We start from the raw sequence: 23,707 nt of genomic DNA, 5'->3' as shown, positions 1-23,707 counted from the left end.
GCGCACCGCAACTCAGAGTAGCCCCCACTCACTGCAACTAGACAAAGCCCGAGAGCAGCAACAAAGACCCAACGCAGCCAAAAATAAATAAATAAAATAAATTTATTTAAAAAAAAAAAAGAGAGAAGTCACTGCAATGAGAAGCCTAGACACAGCAAGGAAGAGTAGCCCCTGTTCGCCTCAACTAGAGAGAGCCCGCGCACAGCAACAAAGACCCCACACAGCCAAATAAATAGATAATTAAAAAAAAAAATTTTTTTTTAAAAGATTCCTGCAAAATTCCTGAGGTCCTCTCAGGTTCAGGAAAAAAAGCTTTGTCAAGACTTTGATGAGGCAGAGGGACAGAACTATGGGACTAATTCGCCAAACCCACACCCCCTCAGTGAAAGGAGAGGGCATGGGAGAGCCAGAGATACTAGGAAGATAATAACTCTATTAGAGAAATAACACACAGGTCTGTCACTCAAAATTTGCCCACAACCTTCATTTTCACTAGTGGTTTATCCTGTTAATTAAAACTTCACTCATACATTATTCTCAGCTGGCAACTCTCTATGTGAGAATCCCAGCTTTCACTTGCTTAATTATCTCTTGCAAGGACGAATACTGTGTTGGGTTTAAATATGTAAGCAGATGGTGCTGGGTGGTCAGGGAACCACATCAGGAGGAACATTTGCTGTGACTGATGCGAAGTAGAAAATTAAACCCTGAGCACTCTCATTTCCCTGCAGTAAACAATGGAACTGGTAAACTTTTCCTACAAAGGGACAGACAGTAAATTTTTTTGGCTTTGTGGATCACGGAGTCTCCAACACAGCTACTCAGCTCTGCTAGTGAAGCCTAAAAGCAGCCACAGATGATACAGAAAAGCGTGAGAATGGCTGTGTTCCAATAAAACTTTATTTACAGACATGGGTAGTGGCTGCGGGCTGTAGTTTGCCTGCAGAGAAGAGCGACTTTTACCTATAATTTAGTTTTGAGCTCACTGTGCCTTTTTGAACTGCTACTTGAACTCCACCACTGGTCATCAGGCTCATCTAACACTGAGGGAAGTTTGAGAAGAAGGGCACCAAAGTCTTAAACTAGTTATGTCAAGGCAGTAAAATGTGGGGGATCCCAGGGATCATGATAGCAAGTGGGGACAGAGCCCTTATCACGGGCCCTGCGACGTCTGATGGACTTGACCCATGTTCACTTGTATTTATACATCTGGGAAAGATGCTGTCACTCCCATTTTATAAAAGCAGAAAATGAGGCACAAGAAGACGCGAATCCTTGTCTCGGCTCTGGGGCCACTCGCTGTGTGACACTGAACAAATCATTTCCTATCCTTAAGATTTCATTTCTTTGTGGTTAAAACACATCCAGCATCTGTTCTCACAGGGCTCTACAAAGACTGGATGAGATCTTTGACACACTGTGTTCTGAAGACAGGTTTCACATGCCTGAAGTTTAGGGACATCCCACCCCGAGAGGGCCACTTACACCAAGGATATGTAGCAGGACGGCTCCGTGCTGTCGCTCTTTATTGGAGAACAGGTCTGTGGGGAACTCATGAATCGCTGGAAGACAAGAGAACATGGTAAGGTATTCAATATTAGTTACCAGGGAGTGTCATTTGAGGGCTGGGGGGGTCGGCCATGGAACTGAAGAGCCCCCCTGGTGTTAGACTACCAGGGGAGAGGCCAGCTACTTCTCTGTCCAGCGCAGACCTGCGCTCTTAGGAAAACATTGCTGGATACGGAATTATCCAGATATTCTAGTACCTTAAAGTTGATCATGTTTTGCATATCCCTTGCAATTAAAAAAAAAAGAATGAAACACTTCATACCCACTAGGATGGCTATAAACAAAAAGACAGATAATAACAGGGGTTGGCAAGGATGTGGAGATACTGGAACCCTCATACATTACTAGTGAGAATGCAAAATGGTGCAGTCCCTTTGGAAAACAGTCTGGCAGTTCCTCAAAAGGTTAAACAGAGTTACCATATGACCCAGCAATTCCACTCCCAAGTATCTTCCCAGGAGAAATGAAAACATATGTCCACACAAAACCCACACACGAAATGTTCATAGTAGTATTATTCGTAATAACCCAAATGCAGAAAACAACCCAAACATCTACCAACTGATGAGTGGGTAAATAAAGCGTGATATATACATACAAATGGAATATTATTTGGCAATAAGAAGACATGAAGTACCGATACATGTTACAACATGGAGGAAGCTTGAGGACATTTTGCTAAGTGAAAGAAGCCACTCACAGAAGACTACCTATTGTAGGATCTCATTAATATAGAATGTGCAGAACAGGCAAATCCACAGAGATAGAGGCAGGTTAATGGCTGCCTAAGGCTGGAGGGTATGGAGTTTGGGGGGTGACAGCTGAAAGGTACAGGGTTTCTTTTGGGGTAATGAAAATGTTCTAAAATTGTTTGTGGTGATGCTTGCACAATTCTGAATACTAAGAGCCCCTGAATCGTACACTTTAAGCAGATGAATTGTATGGTATATGAATTACATCTCAATAAAGTTACCAAAAAAAGTATAAAGAAGTCAAAAGTCACCAAAGAAGAAAATCGGGATGGTTCCTTGCTTTGTCAATGGATTCCAGCCACATTCCTAGCAGACAGCTTTCCAAGTGGCTTCAACACACACTCGGATCTGTTACCAACACGATCCCTGCCAACGGGCAGGCTGAGGCCAGGGATGGCTGGCCTGCTTGGGAGCGCAGGCTCCAAGGTCACACGGCCAAGTGCAGTTCTCTGCTCTAATACTTACAGGCTGGGTCGACAGGGACACGTTCCTTAACCTCTTTGTGCCTCAGTTTCCTCATCGGTAAAACAGTGAGACTAATTTTAATAACGTGCCTTACTGTTACAGCGTGTCAAGCTTGTGGTGGGCTTCAAACCTGCATCCCCCCACCCCCCCGCCCAGGACTGTGGAATACTCTTCCCTCACCGTCAGGTCAGAACTGAGAAGCCGCTCCATGAAGGGGAAAGGGGAGGCCTATCCCCTTCCGCTAGAGTCGTTTCAGAGCTCAGGGACAGGCGGCCTCTTGCACAGCCCTTCCAGCCTGTCCCAGACCCATCAGCCCCTCCTCCCAATCTCTCCTCCTGCCCACAATGGACCTGTCACTCCAGAGGGGGAAGCCAAGATCCCAGAGAGGTCAAGTGACGTTGGCAGGGTCGAGGATGGCAGTGCTGGCACTAGGAAAACCTCCTGTCCCCAGGGAGGGCACTCTTTTAGCAGTGCCACACAGAGCAGGGGAAATGATCCATGGGAGGCGGGGCTCTAGGTAAGCCTTGGAGGGGCACCTGATGCCGCGCGGGAACAAGGGAGGAGGTGAGGACTGACAGCATCCTTGTCCCCTAACCTCTCAGGCCCACTCAGGTGCCAGGTGTGCTTCCACTGGCATAGGTGGCATCTCAGGTCACTGAGTACCACGTCATAGGCCCTTCTTTGGCCCAAGAATGCTTCTTGGACCTTAATGTCACCTATAATGGTGGGGTAATTCCTTCTCACCGCCCCGCCCCCCATTGGAGATGACCAACAGGTAAGCATTTTATTTTGTGAATGTCATTTTTGCAGGTTCCCCATCAGACACCAAAACACCCCCACGTCCTCGGCACTTCAGCTAGACCGGAAGCTTCTGGAAGGCAGGGATCCACATTGCCCCGCATTGCATTCACAGTGCCTCGGCCAGGCCTGGCACACAGTAGGTTCTCAAGAGACCTTAACATTCAGTTGAATAAACAATGCTAAAATACTAACAAAAATGACAATCGACCATCTACATCATCTCATCCTGTTAGAACGCTTTCGTTACCCTTGCAAACCTCTTAAATGCCTAGAATGATACCTGGTTCAGAGTGGGCACTTGATAAACGCTTAGAAACTTCCAGGACAAAAATCCCTTCTCTGTAAATATAATTTGGCTCTAAGCTCTGAAAGGATGGTTTCTCCCTTAAAACAGAAAACTCTTCTGTTTAAGATGAGATTCTCCCAACAAGACCCAGAAAACATTAGCTCCCCAGACTCCCAGACCATGTTCCCACTTTAAAACAAGCAGCATTTAATGAAACATAGATTCTTTCACTTTTTTTCCCCCTGTAATCAAACTTCTTTAACAGAATTGCTGCTGCCAGTTCAAGGGCATGGGTCTACTTCAAGGCTTGTCGGCTCAGAGATGGAGAATTATAAAGGCAGTAACTCGACATTCCTGCGTCCTGGACCTTGTTTCCAGGAGAAATGTAACTGTCTGGGATATTTCAGGGCAGATCAAGCAGACATTTCTGCCATGAAAATTCGAGCCAGTTTTTGATTCTCCAAAGCAGTGATTTATCCAACACTGGGCACTCTTGGAAAATTAGAATCCAGTAATGCTGCCTTTCTGCCATAAGGACATTATCGTCTGGGCTCCAGCAGAGAGGGGACGCGGGTTGTAAATGGCTTTGTCCTTGGTAGGAACAGGCTTCTAATGGTTCAGCCAAAGCGCCTTGCTCCGTGACCCCATGCGTACACTGGAGGGCTGTAGAGGGGAGTGAACGCCATCACGGTCTGAATTTTGCCAGTAGAGACAGAGTGACTGGCAGAGCTACCAGCTGCTAATCACCCTCTGTACCCACCCAAGTCTTCTGGACACACCCTGAGCCCATGAGGCAGGCACTGCAGCCACACATGTCCCTGTTTTCCAGATGAGACTCAGCGGGGGAGTGACTAGTTCAGGGACCATATAGGCCAGGACCCGGGAGGGGGATCCTGAGTTCCTCGTCCAGGGTTAAGGGCTGCCTCTAACATGGATAGAAATCATGCTGCACTGACTTGAAATGGAAGATTTGAATTGGGTCCTGATTCAACTACCCATCAGCTTGTGGGACCCTGGCCGAGTCGTTTCACCTCTCTGTCCTTCTATTTCTTCAGTGGCAATGTGCTGCCACGCAAGGTGGTGAAATAGTCATCGTTACTGCGTGTGCATGCCCTGCCGTGGATAGCAACGGCTGCAAGCGGGGAGATGGCCACCCTGCCCTCCCTCGTTGGCAGCTGGTAGCTGGGACCAGCCCACTCCCCAGTTTAAGAGTCAAATCCTCTAGAAATTGGCATACAGGGGATGGGGTGTAGAGACCATGGAGCACATGCAGCAGGAACTCTACCCCTCCCAACTTCGTCATCAACAGCAACAATTTTTTAATTTTTATTATTTTTAATTAATTTTTATTAGGGTATAGTTGCTTTACAATGTTGTGTTAGTTTCTGCTGTACAGTGAAGTGAATCAGCCATACGTGTACATATATCCCCTCTTTTTGGATTTCCTTCCCATTTAGGTCACCACAGAGCATTGAGTAGAGTTCCCTGTGCTATACAGTAGGTTCTCATTAGTTATCTAGTAGTGTGTATATGTCAATTCCAATCTCCCAGTTCATCCCTTCCCCCTTTCCTCCCATCCTGGTATCCACATGTCCATTCTTTACGTCTGTGTCTCTATTTCAACAGCAGCAATTTTAAACTGCAGGCAGCCTATACAGCGGCTTAAGGCTTTGTTTTTAGAAGCAGGTAGCTTAGGTTTCAGGAAGTGCCTCTGTCCTTTACTTGTCACCTGCATGACCTTGGCAAGTTGTTTAACACCGCAGGACTGTTACCTCACCTATAAATGGGGACGCTACAGAACCCGCCCGCCAGGCTGCTGTAAGGATTAAGTGATACAGATAGTGTATGCACAGCACTTAGCCCAGCTAGGCTGCCATCACTCTGAGGATTGTTGACTTACGGACTCCTCCCTCCACACCAGGTCTGTGCCCACTGTTCCAGAGGATGAGCCTTGCTTTGTGAAAGCAAAAGAGAAGATGAGATCAGCTTAGTGGGGGAAAGAGCAAGCGTGATTATACCGGCCATGTTAGGATGTGAATGCTGGTGCAGTTTAATCCCAGCTTCCTGAGAAAACCTTCTTCTCCTCTCTTGGGCTTGCTGGGATTGGGGGCCCGCGGCCACGTTCAACGGTGGGATGCTTGCGGGTCTGAGAGGGGCCGAGTCCGCCCTATCTGCTCAAATCCCCACCAGGGAGAAGAGAGGAATCAACAGGGCGCACACAAGCGGCTTTCGAGGTCACGCGTAAGCCTTTAAGCCGCAGAAATCTGGTGGGTGTAGGGAAGAGATGTGTCTGCAGGTGGAGCTGAGCTCAGGGAACCAGAGATGATTCCAGCAACGTCCACACCCGGGGGCGGGCAGGGGAGGAGAAGGAGGGGAGATAAAGCTGCCAGCGACCCAGCAGCCACTCCCCACCCCTCTTTTAGCATTCTTTCCTGTGGACCTCGGAGCCCAGAGTTGGTTTCTCCGTCACTCTTGGTTCTGGAACTTCCCCCCACCACTGTGTGTAGGGCAGGGGGGAACTGGGGCGGGAGGTCTTTCCTGCCAGTTGCCTTCCTGGACATTGAGGGGGGAAATGTAAGGTCCCAGGGGACATCTGCCATCCCTTCCCCATCACTAGCTACTAAGTTCTCTAACACCTTATAAGCCAGACCCCTAGCGCACCCTTGACCTTTCCTGTTGACACACACAGTTACATGGGTGACGCCATTATATTTCAGAAACCCCGAATTTATGTTGCCCTTTCAAGGCTCTATACTTTGGCCAACAATGCTGCTAGTTCCAAAATGTATGAATTTGTTCAACAAGTATTTACTAAGCCCCACGCGGCAGGTGATGGGCTCTCTGGGAGCAGGTGGATGAGAACCTGTTGCATCTGTGAGCATCCTTAGGTCTGGCAGCTCTTCACCTGGGAGAGTGATGGGAACTTCTGGAGAAAGCCAAAGTCATTCAGAAAGCAGGAGGTTATCAGGATGGCAGACACCCTGATCCTGAACGAGTTCAAGTCAATACATGCTTCTTGAGCATTTACTATGTGCCAGGTGCTAGGCTAGGGGCTTAGCCTTGAGGATGTGCCCTTAACGGGCTGGTGAGGGTCCAATAAGGCAACAAATGACTGAGAGACAGGAAGAAGCCTGCTGTGATGTGGGGCATGAAGGAAGCCAGGGGTTACTGACCTGGGGGAGGTGGGACGGGCAGCAAGCCCATGGAGAGAGTGGCACCCTCGTCAAGTTTTGGAGGCTGCGTTACTGACTTTTCAAAGTCCTTTAATCTGCCAGGTCAGTCCTGAGAAGATCATTATTCCCATTTTGTTGATGAGGAAATGGAGGCTCTGCGAGGCTTAAGCATTCACCTGCACTCATACAACCACTGTTTGGCACAGGTGAGAGAAGAACCCAGGCTGGGAGCCCAACAAACACCAGGCTCTTTCCATCCAAGCATTTTACCCACAAGAGGGGCACATCTCGGGACTAAGGTCTCCTTTATCCAAGGAGCAGGTTCTGTATTCCTGGAAGCTCCAAGGGCCGTGTCAAGAACTCATGCTCTCAAAAGGAGGAATACACACTGCATGTCTTAGGTCAATTCCACTTATAGCCCAGGACCCACTCATACAGAGGCCTAGCCCACTGTTCTGTGGATCCTGGGGAAACCTGTCACTCATTTTCCTTGACCTCCTTGAAACATTTAATAAAACTGACCACTTCTTTTATGTATGAATGAACATATGTATGAATGAATGTATGTGTTATCTATCTATCTACCCATCCATCCATCCATCCATCCACCCATCCATCTTACATACAGTAAGATTTGTTCGTTGTGATGTGCATTTCTATGGGTTCTCAAGCCTCTGAGACAGAAGAGTTCCCCCACCCCCAAATTCCCTTCTGCAGCCTTTTTGTAGTTGAACTCTCCCCCGAATCCCAACCCCTGATGTGTTGCCTTTTTCAGAATGTCGGATCAATGGAATCACGGGATATATAGCCTTTTTGGTCTGGCTCCTTTCATTTAGCGAAATACATTCAGGTTCACCCACATTGCTGTGTGACTCCACCTTCTTGCAATGTTCTCTCTTAGTTTCTCTGACCCCACGCTGTCCTCACTTGCCTAGTCTCCTTCAGAGGGCCCCCTCCTCTGTGGGACCCCGAACCTTGGGGTTCCAGGGGATCTGCCCTGAGCCCTCTTCTCTCCAGGTGACCTGGCTTTGACCTTCTAATCTCTGCAGACTTCTCCCAGATCTCAGTCTTTCCTGAGCTCAAGACCTAACATACCCAGCTGGCAATGGCACATTACTCTCTGGCTATCTTATAAATACCTTAAACCCGTCCCCAGCGAACGGCCCACCCTCCATGTTGGTCTGGTGCCATCCTTGACGACCTCCTCCTCCCTCATACCCTGTGATAAGTGGATAGGCCAGTGGGCACTCAGCATCCATTTCGACTTCCTTCCATGAGCCTTCCTGTCGAGAATACTAGGTACGGGTGTGCAGGCTGTGCACTGCACGTTCACACATACTAGCCCTGTTTCCTATTCTGTGGAACCTGACCTACCATGCAGCTAGGGTTCTGAATGAGAAGGAGGTTCGGCCAACCTAGCAGATTCAGAGGACAGAAAAGAGGGAGAGGTGTTATTCCTCTGGCAACCAAGGCTTCGGAGATCTAAGTGTGGACAGGCTCTCCTGACAATAGCATCTACTTCCTTATTTGTACATAAGATGTTTTTGAATTTGAATATTCCATTTCCAATTCCTGCTCCTTTGGCCCTTCCTGCAATTTTGTAAGGACCTAATTCCCTGAATTCAATTCCTTTCTGTTGAAAATATTGAGAATGGTTTCTATTTCCTGCACTGAAAGCTAACTGGTACACTCTGCCCTCTTTTAGCCAATCCTCCACAATCTTACTTCCAAAACAGCTCTCGAGTCCATCAGCTTCCTCATCTCCCCCACCTGCATCCACTCTGGCTGGACCACTGCACCCGCCTTCTGCCTGACCTCCCCACGACCATTCTCAATCTGCTCCTTTCTGTTTTCCACAGGCATTTATGGCTTAGAACTCCTCAATGGCTTTCAACTGCTCTTCGGAGAAACGCCCAGAACCCTATCAAGGTCTTCGAGACCCTGCGTGGTCCAGCCCTGGCAACTTCTCCAGTCTGCTCTGGTCTGGCTGCACTGGTCACGTCTGTGGGCTGCCGGGTCCTGGCACAAGACAGGTGTTCAGGAAATGCCCGTTGAGTGATGAGTACCTGGCCTTCCACCTCCCTTCTGACACGAACCCAGGAGCTGCTAGGATGAGCTCTGCCCGGAAGGATGCCCAGGAGATGGTGTGGCTAGCCCTCCTTTCTCAGCTCCTGGCTTTTCAAACTGCTGCTTGGACGCTGAACCGTGACCCTTCCCAGACGGAGAGTGTTTGACAGACAAGTCCTTCCATTAGATGCTGATCTTTCTTAAACCTTTTAATTAGTTGATTCTCTTTAGGGAATAGAAACTGTGAATTGAATTTTTCAAAAAGGAAAAAAAAAATGCCTCAAAACATGCCATTCTCCCTTTGCTTTCTACCCCGGTTAAAAATAACCCCATATTCTGAGCCCTGACGTTTATTCTGAAACTATGAAAGCTAGATGGGAAGGCTGGGGAGTAATTTAAATAGCTTCAAATTTCTATCATTTCGACTTCTGTGTTTTAGAAACCACCCAGTGCCAGAAACCAAAGCAAAAAAATAAAAAATAAAAAAAACGTGATTTTCCCCCAATTCTATGGTTTGAAATAAAGTTGCTAAGAATTGTGTACCTTTCATGACAACAGCTGAAATGTCTAGGTGTTACAGCATCACTCTCATGTCCCAAACAGGAGTAAAAATAATTAGATTAAATCACTGGCTTAACCAGCATGAAAATGAGTTTAAAATCTTCTCTCTCATTTCAGTACATTCCAAAAGAGATTAAGCACCACGAAAAATAAAAATATGATTGGAAGATCCAGCAGAAGGATTGTTCTCTCCAGGAGAAACCACTGTGGAATTTTATGGCTGGAAGAGGCTCCAGATGCCAAGTGGCCCAGCTGTTCTCCACCCAGGAGGGGCCATGGGCTTATCAAAATCACCAGGGAAATATTTTCTAAGCCATCCTCGCCATCTCCACCTCTCTCCCTGCCCTGATGCTAAGCATCTTTCTCCCGCCCACGGAGAACAGCTTAATGTCCCATTTTCAAGGGGAGAGAGAACACTGGAGTCCAGACAGGTCAAATGCTTTCCTCAGCACCACAGCTGGTTAGCAGCAGCAGGACAAGAGCCTGAACATGCAAACGGACACTGGCCAGGCCATACAGGACAACTCTGACCCATGTCCTCTGCAGCAGCTGGTCCAGGAAGCCCAACCACAATTGGCCCACAGCCGTAGTAATGGTCCAGATAGATGGTCAGGACGTGGTCAGTGAGGGCCAGCCTCCCTACGGTTTTGTCCCAATTTCCAACTCAAGACCAGCCAGAGAAAGCTAAATATGACCCCTACAATGGGGTGGATGGTGTCCCCTGCCAAAATTCATGTCCACCAGGAACCTTGAACTCAACCTTATTTGGAAAGAAGGTACATCAGACTGCTAGGGCTGCCATAACAGAATTCTACAGACTGGAGGACTTAAACAAGAGAAATTAATTTTCTCACAGTTCTGGAGGCTGGAGTTCAAGATCAAGGTGTTGGCATGGCTGATTTCTGGCAACAGCCCTCCTCCTGGCTTGTGGATGGCTGCCTTGTCACCGTGTCCTCACATGGCCTTTTCTTCGCGTGCGTGCACTTCTGTTCTGGTGTCTCTTTCACTTCTTTTTTTTTTTTTTTTTTTTTTTTTGCTGTCTATGGGAAACTCACTTTTTTAAAAAAATTTTTATTGCAGTATAGTTGATTTAAAATGTTGTGTTAGTTTCTGCTATACAGCAAAATGAATCAGTTATCCATATACATATGTACACTCTTTTAGATTCTTTTCCCATGTAGGTCATTATACAGTACTGAGAAGAGTTCCCTGTTCTATACAGTAGGTCCTTTTTAGTTATCGATTTTATATATAGTAGTGTGTATATGTCAGTCCCAATCTCCCAATTTATCCCTCCCCCCTACTTCCCCCCCCGGTAACCATAAGTTTGTTTTCTACATCTGTGACTCTTTCTGTTTTGTAAATAAGTTCATTTGTACCATTTTTTTAGATTCCACATATAAGTGATATCTTTCACTTCTTATGAGGACACAAGTTCTATTACATTAGGGCCCTACCCTTACGACCTCATTTAACCTTAGTTATCTCCCTAATGGCGCTATTTCCAAATATCATCATTTTGGGGGTTAAGCTTCAACGTATGGATTTTGAGGGAATGCAGTTCCCTAGTCTATAACATAAGGTCTTTGCGAGGTAGCTGAGTTAAAATGAGGTCATACTGGATTAGGGTGGGCCATAAATCCAAGGACTGGTATCCTTCTAAGAAGAGGAAAGGACACAGAGAAACAGAGAAGGTGGCCATGTGACCACAAACACAAAGATAGGAGTGATGTGCCCATAAGCCAAGGGATGCCACGGATTGCCAGCAGCTACCAGAAGCAAGGACAGAGACAAGGAAAAGATTCTCCTCAGAATTTCCAGGAGAAACCAACTCTGCTGATACTTTGATCTCTGACTTCCGGCCTCCAGAACTGAGAGAATAAATTTCTACTTTTAAGTCACCCAGTCTGTGGTAATTTGTAACAGCAGCCCTGGGAAATGAATACACTCCCCAAACCAATGGCATAAAATACCCTGCCTCTATTTAGCCACCTTCAGCTTCCCCAGGCCGGCAACCTCCTTCAGGGCAAAATGCAAGTCTTTTCTTTTTTTCCGCTATAAAGCTGCCTCACTCCCCTACCTGCCTTTGAGTCTCTGGCAAACACAAGTGATGGTGGCCGACTCCCCTGCAGTAAACTCTCAATAGGTATCAGGGATTTGTTCTCATTCGGCGGGGCCTTTGTTCACTGCCACGATAGGAAGAACCTTTGGTTGTGTCTGTATGTCTCTCTCCAGCACTAGGTTGAGCATTCTGAGGGCTGTGAGGACAAACTGTTCACCCCGGTCTTGTCCCTGCCTCTACTGGATGGCCTCCAGCAAGAGCATTTTACAGGCAGGCACACAAAACATCTGGCGTGAACCAGTCACCAAGGTTCCTGTCCATTACACAGCAACCCAGCTCTGAGCCACTCGCCAGTGGGCACCACACAGCGCTACTAAGTTATCAAAAGGACAGTGGTTATTAAGATATAGACCATTTCTATTTGGAAAGATAGGCAAACCTTTTCTTAGCATAACCTCTTTTATGTGTAAAACATAAACAGCAAATACATATACAGGGCTTACTATCACCAAGCCTTCTAAGTACTTTACACATAGTAGTTCATTTAATCCTCACAACAAGCCTGGGAAATATTATCATTAGTCCCATTTTACAGATGGGCAAACTAGGACACAGAAAGGTGATGTAATTTGTTCAAGGTCACACAGCAAGTAAGCGGCAGAGCCAAGACTGATACCTGAGTAATTCAGCTCTACAAGGCACTTGACTGTCTAACAAGAACCATAACATGTTTCTTCTCTGACACAATATTTGGCACTTGTTCTAAGAATGTCACTCAAAATGGGGTGGGAGGACCATTTGTGTGAAGATATTTATTATTTCTAATGGTACAACACTGAAGCCACTAATTGTCCAGTAATAGGGAAATGGTTAAGTAGCTCTGATACATTCATCTAGTCCTTCCACAAACATTTACTGGCACCTACCAATGTCCCGACACTGTTCTACATACTGGGAATACATCAGTGAACATGACAGTGAAAGCCCCTGCCCTCATGGCACAATTTAGATAGAGTATTGTCAAAAATGGTAAAGACACGGGATGTGGAAAAAATGTTCATCATAAATTTTAAAAAGAAACACGAAAAAAATCACCTTTGGCTTTTTTGCAGCTATGAACAAATAAGCAAATGAAAAGAACTAGAAAGAAATACACTAAAACCATTACAACGGCTGTGGCACATAGAAGAATCCTAAATCACTTTCCCTCCCATCGTCCCCTTGCCAAACGCTTTATAACATGATTATGTTGTTTTTTATAGTAAAATGTTGAAGTCCATTTATTATGATTTATCAGTAAAGAATGAAGCTTAAAACTATGGGGCATGAAAGAATCTAGCGCAAGTAGCAGGATGCCACAGATACGATGCCCAAGTACAGTCAACACCACCCTCGGGGACAGAAGTCAGAACCTCTGGGGTTGGGGGAGGGGCTTAGACAAGGGCACAGGAAACTTTCTAGGGTGACAGAAATGTTCCAGATCTTGACTGGGGTGGTAGTTACATGGTTACATACATTTGTCAAACTCAAGCTGTGCACTTAAAAATCTGTATTTTTTTTATATTTGTTATATGTCAGTAAAGAGAGATCTATAGAACTTCCCACAATATAGGAAAAGGGAGCATATTTATTACCGCTGATAAACCTTAGCACTCCCCACTGTTGTCCCTCATTGTCATACTTTTCGCAACATGGATGGACAAGTAACAAGCACCTGGATTCACGTGGAAATCGCACATGTCAGCCACCACCATGTTTCCTGTGGAGGAGACTTTGGGATGGGGCTGGATATGGTCCTTGCTGCTGCTGCTAGAAAGGTGAGCTCATCTCCCGAGCTCAGAAGCCCAGGAAGCAGCGTGGGCTCTGCCTGTTGTGAACCATTTTCAGGTGGGCTCATCACAACAGGCACTCTGCACCCCTGGAACAAGACCTGATGTCACCCGAGCCCATGTCACCATTGCCAAAGTCAGCAACAGAACCCACTTGACTTGTCCTGTCGTTCTCAGCCGGCAAAGGTGGGTGTGAGAATCAATTTGGGCCAGGTGTTAATCTCAGTTGCCTGATCAACCTGCAGAAACAATTACTGTCTGGCTAGACCATACAGCCAGCAGTCTGTGCAAAGTCCCAGGGACAAAGGTCTACATGGTGAGCCCTCATAAGATTGGGCTGTACCTGCTGTGCGTTGCTGATGTTACCCCTGGCACTTCCGCCAGAACCTGGCATGTAGGAGGCACCCATATTAGTTTCTTTTCTTTTATTGGCTGCTCTTTGTTGCTGCGTGAGGGCTTTCTCTAGTTGCGGCGAGCGGGGGCCACTCTTCGTTGCAGTGCTCAGGCTCCTCATTGCGGTAGCTTCCCTTGGTGTGGAGCACAGGCTCTAGGAGCGCAGGCTTCAGTAATTGCAGCACAGGGGCTCAGTAGTTGCGGCGCAGGAGCTCTGGGGCATGCAGGCTCAGTAGTTGTGGCTCACGGGCTCTAGAGTACAGGCTCAGTAGTTGTGGTGCACGTGCTTAGTTGCTCCGCGGCATGTGGCATCTTCCCGGACCAGGGATCGAACCCGTGTCCCCTGCATTGGCAGGCGGATTCTTAACCAGTGTGCCACCAGGGAAGTCCCATATTAGTTTCTTAGGGCTGCTGTAACAAAGTACCACACACAAGGTGGCCTAAAACAACAGAAATTTAATCTTTTGTGGTTCTGAAGACTGGAAGTCCAAAATCAAGGTGTGGCAGGGTTGGTTCCTTTCAGAGACTAAGGGAGAATGTGTTCCAGGCCTCTCTCCTGGCTTCTGGTGACAGCTGGCAATCCTTGGAGTTCCTTGACTTACAGACACATCACTCCAATCTCTGCTTCATCACCATACAGCCTTCTCCTCTGGGCATCTGTGTCTTCACGTGGCTTTCTTGTAAGGAACTAGTCATTGGATTTAGCAACCTCGCCCCGCTTCTCCAGTATGACCTCATCTTGATTAATCACATCTGCAAAGGCCCTATTTCCAAACAAGGTCAAAGTCACAGATGCCAAGGGCTAGGACTTCAACATACCTTTGGGGGGACACAACTCAGCCCACAACTGCCCTCACATTTGTTGACTTAATTAACCCTTCATCTACGGAACACAGGCACAGAAAACTACTCTGGGTTAATGAACTCTTAAGAACAACACAGTGATTGCTGTTATTAAGTCTCTTATATGCTCTGATTTGCCCCAGAAACATCTTGATTCACGTCTGCTGTCCAGCATGATTAATAATGTCCCCTCTACTCTCCAAAGTGTCCCAGTTTGGATCATAAATTTCATGGCCACTCTACTCATTAGGAGTTCAGTGCCCCATAGTAAAAATCCATACCAATCAGTCGAGAGAGTTCAAGTTAACCCATGCCTACATGCCAGGAAAGACCTCCATCACTTCCAACATAGATACTTGGTACGTCCCCTTCCTAGACAGCCTCAAGCAAATGCCTGGGGAAAGACAGATGCTGGAGCAGGTACATGGGCTCAGGAATGCCTCCCACCCAAGGACAAAGCTAAGGGAGGTTGGATGATTTGCCAAGAGCAAGCGGTCTAACCAGCAAGGCTGGTTAGGGATCCCCACTAACCAGCAAGGGGCCTTGAGGAGGCTGGAAGAGCTCCCCCCTTTACCTCTGACCTGCTCTGGTCCTGAAATCATGACCAGGGCTGTCTAGTAGAGGTGACAGTTAATTTTATGTGGCAACCTGGCTAGGCAATAGTACCCAGTCATTTAATCAAACACAAATCTAGGGGTTGCCACGGAGGTATTTTGCAGATGTGCCTTAACATCTACCGTTGGTTGACTTTAAGGAGATCACCCTCGATAATGTGGGTGGGACTCGTGCAATCAGTTGAAGGCCGTAAGAGCAAAAACTGAAGTGTCCTGGAAAAGAAGGAGAAATTCTGTCTCAAGACTGCAGCATCAGCTCCTGAGTGGTTTTTTTTTCAGCCTGACAGCCTGCCCTTCAGACTTCGGACTTGCCAGGCCCTATAATCACATGAACTGATTCCTTGAAATCAGTCTCTTTATGGATACACACACACACACACACACACACACACACAGTGTGTGTGTACCTCCTGTTGCTTCTGCTTCTCTGGAGAACCCTGACTGACACACTGGATCTTGGCAAACTGGGATTGGGGTTAGGATATGAAGAACGAGGGGCTTGGCCCCGATGGGGCCAAACCAGGAGACCAAGGGGCCAGGCTGGTGGAGGGACCTGATGGGCTGCTATCACCACTTACTTGATAACCCACAGCCGTGGGTCGGGGTCACCCCACCCCAGCACGCCTAGGTCCGGCGCTGTCTCCCCACCCCCAGCCCGAGAGGTTCCCTGTTTGGCCACCCTTCTCCTTGGCATATAATCCTGCCTCTCTTCCCAGACTTAACCCCCGCTGGTGCCCTGAGTAGCCTCAAAGCAGGAAGCCTCAGGTCAGGACTGAGTAAAAACAGGGGCCGAGGTCACCAGTCATATTTGGGAAGGCCCACCGAGACCTTCCTGGAAAGGACACGACAGCTTCTCCTTTTGTACAGATCCCAGGCAGTCCCTCGGTGAGTCCTGTCGACGCTCACAGTTCTAATGAGACATCGAGCCACTGGAGCTCAACTAATAAGGTGAAGCAAGGTGACAGGCAGAAAGAGGACACTGGCAGGCCTGATGGATTTCCAGGGTGTTTCACATTGCAGGTGCTTAACGAAACAGTTGTTGAATGACAGATGGTTGTAATTCAGACACATAACCCCTTTCTCCTAAGATCTCACAAGAACAAAAATGTCTGTCTCATTCTTTCTAAGTTCTAGGCTTGCTCTCAACCTTAGCTTCTGTCCAAAACGTTTCTGATGAAGTCACTGGGGTCTGGATTTTCTTCTCGGCTTTCCTTTGTGAGCTTGTGGAAAATTACTTCACTCCTTAGTTTCCATGAAGCACTGTGAAGTTTGAGAAGGTTATTAGCTTGTTATAAACAGGAGATTCACTGAACCATAGAACAGACTATAAAATGAACCACGTGAGGTCACCGAACCTTCACTTCCAGCCTTTTCTCCCCTTAGATGTCTTCTCAGGCCCATGCCCCCTCTTCAAAAACACAACAGAATTAAGATTCATGAGGCAGTCAAGAATCAGACAATGGGCACTGGATTGAGAGTCCAGAATGTTCAGTTCTGGCCTCAGTTCTGCCACTAAATGTCTTTTTTTTTTCTTTGCGGTACACAGGCCTCTCACTGTTGTGGCCTCTCCCATTGCGGAGCACAGGCTCCGGACGCGCAGGCTCAGCGGCCATGGCTCACGGGCCCAGCCGCTCCGTGGCATGTGGGATCCTCCTGGACCGGGGCACGAACCCGCATCCCCTGCATCGGCAGGCGGACTCTCAACCACTGCGCCACCAGGGAAGCCCTAAATGTCATTTTGACAGAGCGGTCTTCAGTTTCCACCTCAGTAAGAGGACAGTAAGAGGTCCTCAATGAGATGCCTGACCCCAGGGTTTCCTCAGCTCAATTCACTCATGTCCTGTCCCCTCGATGCAGGGAGCACAGCACATGACAGGAGAGAAGTTGATCAGTAAGGCAGGGAAATGAGTCTCCGCTTTCCCGCCAGCCTCTGTCTCCCTTTATCCGCCCAGTACTGCAAACTCTTCCTGAAGTGCACTACACAGACGATCCCTGACTTACGATGATTCAACTTATGATTTTTCGACTTTATGAAAGCGATACCCATTCAGTGGGAATGATACCTCCCTTCTATTCAAGCAGAGAATGAAGGTTCTCGAATATTTTTCTGCGTCTAGCGCTGTGCTAAAGTGTGGTCTGTGAACCCTCTGTTACCTGTCCGTGACAGGAGGAAAACAGAGCGAGAAGAATAAGCACTTCAACACTTGTAAGCAATTTGATGTTGTGACAACCAAGGATGTGATCATTTATTGAGTGATTCATTTTTCTAGCATTTTACAAACATGCTTTTCTAGTATTTCACAAGAGTGTTGGTGAAATAAAGAAACAAGTCTTTGACCACAGAACGTGGAGGAACACTCATCTGGGAAAGTGTTTCTCAACCAGGAATGATTATGTCTCCCCTGCCTGGGTGAGCTCTGGAGACACTTTTTGTTGCCACGCTGGGGGCAGGGGTGCTCCTGGCATCTAGTGTGCAGAGGCCAGGGATGCTGCTAAATTTCCTACAATGCACAGAACAGCCCCCAAAACCAAGACTTACACAGCTCCAAAAGCCAACAGTATCCAGGTTGAAAAACGCTGGTCTAGGAAATAAAACACATTAAAATGGTGGCTGCTGTCTTTGTCCACTGAACACTGATGCCTGCCTCACTCTGCCTCCTTGTAACTAAGACCTGCCTACTCTCTGCCTCTCACGGTCTACCAGTCCACATGCTGCTAAGCACAGGTCTTCCTCCCTCACAAGACCCTCTCTACCCACACTGGCTGGCTAGGAACATGCCAGAGAACTCTGATTCTCCCCCCTCCCCCCTTAAAGTCTCATTAAGTCAACTCGAATCCTTGTTCATTCTGTCTTAATTTCATATTTTTCTTCTACCAGCTGCAGTTCTCCAACGCGTGTGTTCCTATACAGCCAGCAGGTCTGTCCCTGGAACAGAAGCTGCTTCCAGACCAGACCCTGACTTTCATTCCTTCTGACAAGCACTGAGTATGTACCATCTACCGGGAGGATGTGTGCTGGGGGCTGGGAGGGAGGAAAGATAAGCCTGGCAGTGTCTGCAATCTAGCAGGGAGGGGAAAACAGATGTGTAGTGGATGGCGACTGTAACAAGACAAATGCCACAGGGAGAAGCTTACACAGAATTTTAGTGCAATACAGAAAAGGGAACAATTAACTCCAACTCAGAAAAGATGACTCAGGGAAAAGCAGCAGATGAGAGAGCTGGGCTCCAAAGATTTCCTGGATTCTCCCAGGAAGGAGAGAGAGGCTCTCTAGGCAAAGGAATGAACTGGAGGCTGAGGCAGGAAGGAGGGAGCCCTGGAGACCGGGAATCCTGTGCAGTCAGGACCCAGGAAGAAGGGGAGGCAAAAATGAGAAGAGGACCTGAGTGCCAGGGTGGGAATCTAGCTGTGTCCCCATGACACCAGGGAGCACTCGACTTCTGAGCACAGGAATGACAGGATTAGAGTATTTTAACCCCAACTGGAAACTTAATTCCGTAGAGGGCCAGAGAGTGAGTATTTCAGGCTGTGGGGGCCACATGGTCTCTGTGGCAGCTACTCATCTCTGCCTTAGTAGCATGAAAGCAGCCATATACGTCAACAAATAGGCATGGCTGTGTGCCAATAAAATTTTATTTACGTTCACAGCAATTTGAATCTCACATAATTTTCGGGCGTCACAAACGATCACTCTTTAACATGTTTTTCTGGCCATTTCAAAATGTGGAGACCATTTTTAGCTTGTGGGCCATCTACAAACAGGTGGGGAACTGATCTGGCTCCCGGGCTGTAGTTTGCTGATGCCTGTTTTAGAAAGGTGGTGCGGAGGTGGGGGTGGGGGACAGGGACCTTAGGCAGAAGCTGCCGCAGTAACTCAAGGATGGTGAGGAAGGGACAGGTGCGCAAATGCTGTGGCCACCTGAGCAGCAGGATGGAGGACCAAAGGAGGGGAGGAAGGACGCACCTGTGGTTTCTGGCTAGAGTGATGCCATGAATATAGGTGGGTGATGATACGGAGATGGCACAGGCCAGGAAGGCTTGTGGGCTGTTGCCACACACCCTGTGCCCAAGAGGACAGACGTGCCTGGCCCAAATGCAGATCAGCCTGTCTCAGAGAGAGACGGATTATACCAGAGCTGGGTACTCAGAGTGCTGGGGCGGTTGACAGAGCTGACATCTGTTGTTTCTGCTTGCCCAGCATCCTGCAACCCTGGTTCTCCCTGGGGGACACCCTTTCCCTGTTCTTGTCCGTATGATGTGAGTGGGGCCAGTCCCTCCCTAGGGCTGGCTGTACAAGGTTGCTTCAGAGATAGGTAAATGATCCAACGAGCGTCAATCCTAGGAATTTGCGGCAAGCTTTCTTGCTGCTGAACCTAAAAGTGGTTAACAATGCAGGCCATGACCTTCCAGGGTCCCTATGTAGAGCAAGACTGGCTGGGAAGAAAGCCAGTATGGAAGAGAGCTGAGCCCATCCTGTTGCCACCCACTGACCCCTGGATCCAGCTATGCCTAAAGCTGGACCCAGACCTCCCAGATCAGAAGCCAATCATTTCCCATCTCTTGCTCATGCCAGTCGAGGCTGGGTCTTTGTCACTTCCGACCAAAGTCCTAACTCATCCAGCTGCTATTAGATGGAAACCCAGGAAGGCAGAGGCCTTGATCTTGTGTGTCATAAAGTGCCCATCCGGGAGGATTCCTTGATAAATGGCCTAGTCCAAAGCATGCACCTGTCTTATTTATCTCTGGACAGTGCCCCTTATACACAGTAAGTACTCAATAATGCTGGTGCAAGAGTGAAGGTTCATAATCCCAGGGCACCAACACACTGAGCTAGAGGAAGCCCTCTGGAGAGACACATCAGCAGGCTGTATGGATTTCTTGTCGTCCTCCACCGACTAAGGGTTCAGAGAACCCATGAGCTTCAGGGACCTGGTTCTGCTTTATACAAATAACTGAGACAGGCTCTGGCTGGGAGAGAGCAGGCTGGCGGGGCACCAGCTCTCACTGCATGTTGGGTAAGAGCCTAAATGAAAGAAAGGAATTGGCTGATCTCAGAGATGGTTCGGAAAGGGGCAGGCGTCCTGCTGGGCATGGAAGATGCTGGCTATTAGCAGCAGCTCACTGGCTAAAGAGTAAGTGGGTGGTGGAGCTCTGCTAAGTGCTCAACCTTGATTCCAAGGCTGGGGCTAGGGATGTGCGCGGGCAGCTTGAGACCCTGGGCCTGTGACCCAACAGAGGCTCTGGAATATTCAACTCAACTGTGAGTGTCTATGAAATGTGTTCACGGAGAAGCTGATGAATGGGGGTGTTGCAAGGCAGAAAGGCAAGAGCGCTGTTCAGGGAGTCTATACGCACTGGGGTCTGAGTCCCAGTCTTGATCATCACTGAATGTGTGACCTTCAGCGAGTCACTTCTCCTCTCTGGGAGAAGTGACTCTCTCCGCCTTCCTCATCTGTCAAAAGCACCAGAGAGGGCTTCCCTGGTGGCGCAGTGGTTGAGAGTCCGCCTGCGGATGCAGGGGACACGGGTTCGTGCCCCGTCCGGGAAGATCCCACATGCCACGGAGCGGCTGGGCCTGTGAGCCATGGCCACTGAGCCTGCACGTCCGGAGCCTGTGCTCCACACGGGAGAGGCCACAACAGTGAGAGGCCGCATACCGCAAAAAAAAAAAAAAAGAAAAAAAGCACCAGAGAAGTGCTTCTTCATCTGAGGGGAGAGCTCAGAGTTTGTCTAAGAGATGCTCAAACCCACGTGCATTGAGTGAACATGGAATGAACACCCCACCCCCATGTGCAAGCATCAGGAATGTCTAGACCTCTGTTTCTGGATGCATTTATATTTTATTAATCAAATTACTAAATTCTCAATCACTTTTGGTCACTGTTTTCTCTGCATATAGTACATGGGACCTCTAGGTGACAAGTGTCCTCCGTCTCCTCCCAGAAGCCGCATGGGCAAGGTGGACCTCTCACTGCCTTTATTTTATTTTATTATTATTTTTTTACATCTTTATTGGAGTATAATTGCTTTACAATGGTGTGTTAGTTTCTGCTTTATAACAAAGTGAATCAGTTATACATATACATATGTTTCCATATCTCCTCCCTCCTGCGTCTCCCTCCCTCCCACCCTCCCTATCCCACCCCTCCAGGTGGTCACAAAGCACCGAGCTGATCTCCCTGTGCTATGCGGCTACCTCAAATTCTTGTCCACCACTTGCTAGTGGTGTGGCCTTGGGCAAGGTTCTTAACTTGCCATGTCTCCGTTGTTTCCTACCTGTGATACAGGCACAAATTAGTGCCTACCGCTTAGGCTCGTTCAGAAAACGGAGCGAGAAGGTCTATGTAAACGTGTGGAAGAGGGCCCAGCATACAACAAGGGCTCAGTACAGCCAGGAGGATGGGTAACTGGAAGGGGATGCACGGGGCCTTCTGGAGCTGGTAATATTTTGTTGCGTGATATGGTGCTGGTGAAATGGGTACGCACAGTTGGGAAAATGTATTAAGTCTACTTCCCTGTATGTTATCCTTCAATAAAAAGTACTAAAACCCAAGATACTCTTAAACAAAAAAGACAGAAGGTCAGCGGCAGCTGCAAAGCTCCCAATAATGAAAACATTTAATGCATTTGCATTTCCTATCCCTCGCTCCTGAGCAACTCCTCCACCTCTGTGCCTTACAGCCTCAAATGGCTTCCAGCTTCACTCAGCCCTGCAGAAAACTGGCTCCCTGGGAAACAGCGCTGGCCACCCCCCACCCCCAGGGCCATTCCTCCATCCAGCTGTTCAACATCCCCTCCTCTTATGACTTGGAGTTGCTGACGTCAGCTTGCTGGACCCCTTCGCATCTCAGTGACCCTGACTGAGATGGGAAAGGTCTGAGGAGACTGAACTTTACTCAGAATTGGCTGGGGAGCTGTTTTCCATAGGCTGTCCTGACCCAGTCCCCCCTCTGTCTGAAGGAAGCCCCACCAAAGCCCCCCTCACACCTGGTTCACCCCAAAGACTCGACCGGATGGTCCTCAGGCCAGACTTCCTTTCCTGCAGCTTCTCTTCTCTCTCAGAAAACTCCAGCCCCTAGGATGCTCTATTTAGTCCCAATGATAATGCCTTGTAATCCACACATACTGGCATCAAAGCTCCCCACGTTCTCACATGAGGAAAAGGCTTACATCAATACATCCACCCTAAGTTTTCCCACAGGGAAACTCCCTGTTGGGAGAACAGGTATAGATTAACCTGCTCCAGGACAAGGGAAAAGGTAAAACAAACAGTGGTCCACTCCCTCTAGAGAAACAAAGAAACCAACATTTGTAAGTTATTATTTTACTTAATCCTAATTAACACTTGAAGGGCAGGTCTTATTATCCCCATTTGGCAGATCAGAAAACTGAGGCTCAGAAAGCCTAAATGACTTGCCTGAGCCCATACAGTCCATAAGCAGGAAAGCCACAACTCATCCCAAGCAAACTGGCCTGGCTCCAATGCCTGGAGTTTTTCCACCTTGGCTCACACCTCACAGCCATCATTTTAAAACAATTAGCCCACCTAGAAGGCTTCCAAGGTAACATAACTCACACGCTTGCAGAGATAAGAAAGCTCTAGCTGCACTTTCCAACACACAGGTACTGATTGCTTGCTATTCTGGGATAATCAAGAAAATAATGAAGTAAGCCACTTCCTGAAACAAACTCAGAAGACTGAATTTAACCACAACAAATACAATAATAGACTTTAATCTCGGGTCAATTTAGTCACCCCCTTTTTTTTTCTTCCATCCTGACTCATCCCCCCCTTGTGGATGCGAAACAAAACACACACACACACACACACGCATCCTCTTTGCAGCAATAAGTATACAAATACCACATGAGCATCCCATGACAATTCAAGACTTTGGTTCTTTGGAGATCATTTCTGTCTGAATCCACACGAGGAATAAGCCTAGCCCCCCTCCCCAAATACGTGCACATACACACACACACGTGTGTGTGTGTGTGTGTGTGTGTGTGTGTGTCTACCCATATCCCTCTACCTTCACTGTATGTGATCACCCTGCAAAGTGGTTCTAGTGTTGTAATCAACCCTTAATGCTGGAAACCACTGAAGTGAGGCCTGCACGAAATAATTCCTGGCACCATCTTGACCACTAAGGGGCTGATGGAAAAGCTCCCAACTTGAATGTTCGTATTTACCTCTGTTACACACACAAACAGCAACTAAGTCCTGTTCTTAAATCCTGTCATTTCTCGGGAGGGGATACGACTCCCAGCTGAAGGGTTAACTGATCTATC

The 23,707-nt window shown here is 47.8% G+C and overlaps 1 protein-coding gene across 2 annotated transcripts in view; it reads right to left on the bottom strand.

Annotated features, from left to right (window-relative positions):
* Window positions 1-23,707, bottom strand: part of SLC24A4 (solute carrier family 24 member 4) — a 175,004-nt gene that overhangs the window by 57,591 nt on the left and 93,706 nt on the right. For both annotated transcript variants that reach the window (XM_027120392.1, XM_027120393.1), the window contains exon 3: window positions 1,486-1,562. In XM_027120392.1, the coding sequence (XP_026976193.1) occupies window positions 1,486-1,562 (77 nt within the window). The remainder of the gene's footprint in view (window positions 1-1,485; window positions 1,563-23,707) is intronic.

This window comes from Aethalodelphis obliquidens, unplaced genomic scaffold, assembly GCF_003676395.1.
Source record: "Aethalodelphis obliquidens isolate GAN/ISIS:26980383/991018 unplaced genomic scaffold, ASM367639v1 scaffold21, whole genome shotgun sequence".
In the NCBI taxonomy this organism is placed as follows: Eukaryota; Metazoa; Chordata; class Mammalia; order Artiodactyla; family Delphinidae; genus Aethalodelphis; species Aethalodelphis obliquidens.
Note: the sequence above shows the minus strand (reverse complement) of the source record. Positions and strands in the feature narration are given on the sequence as shown.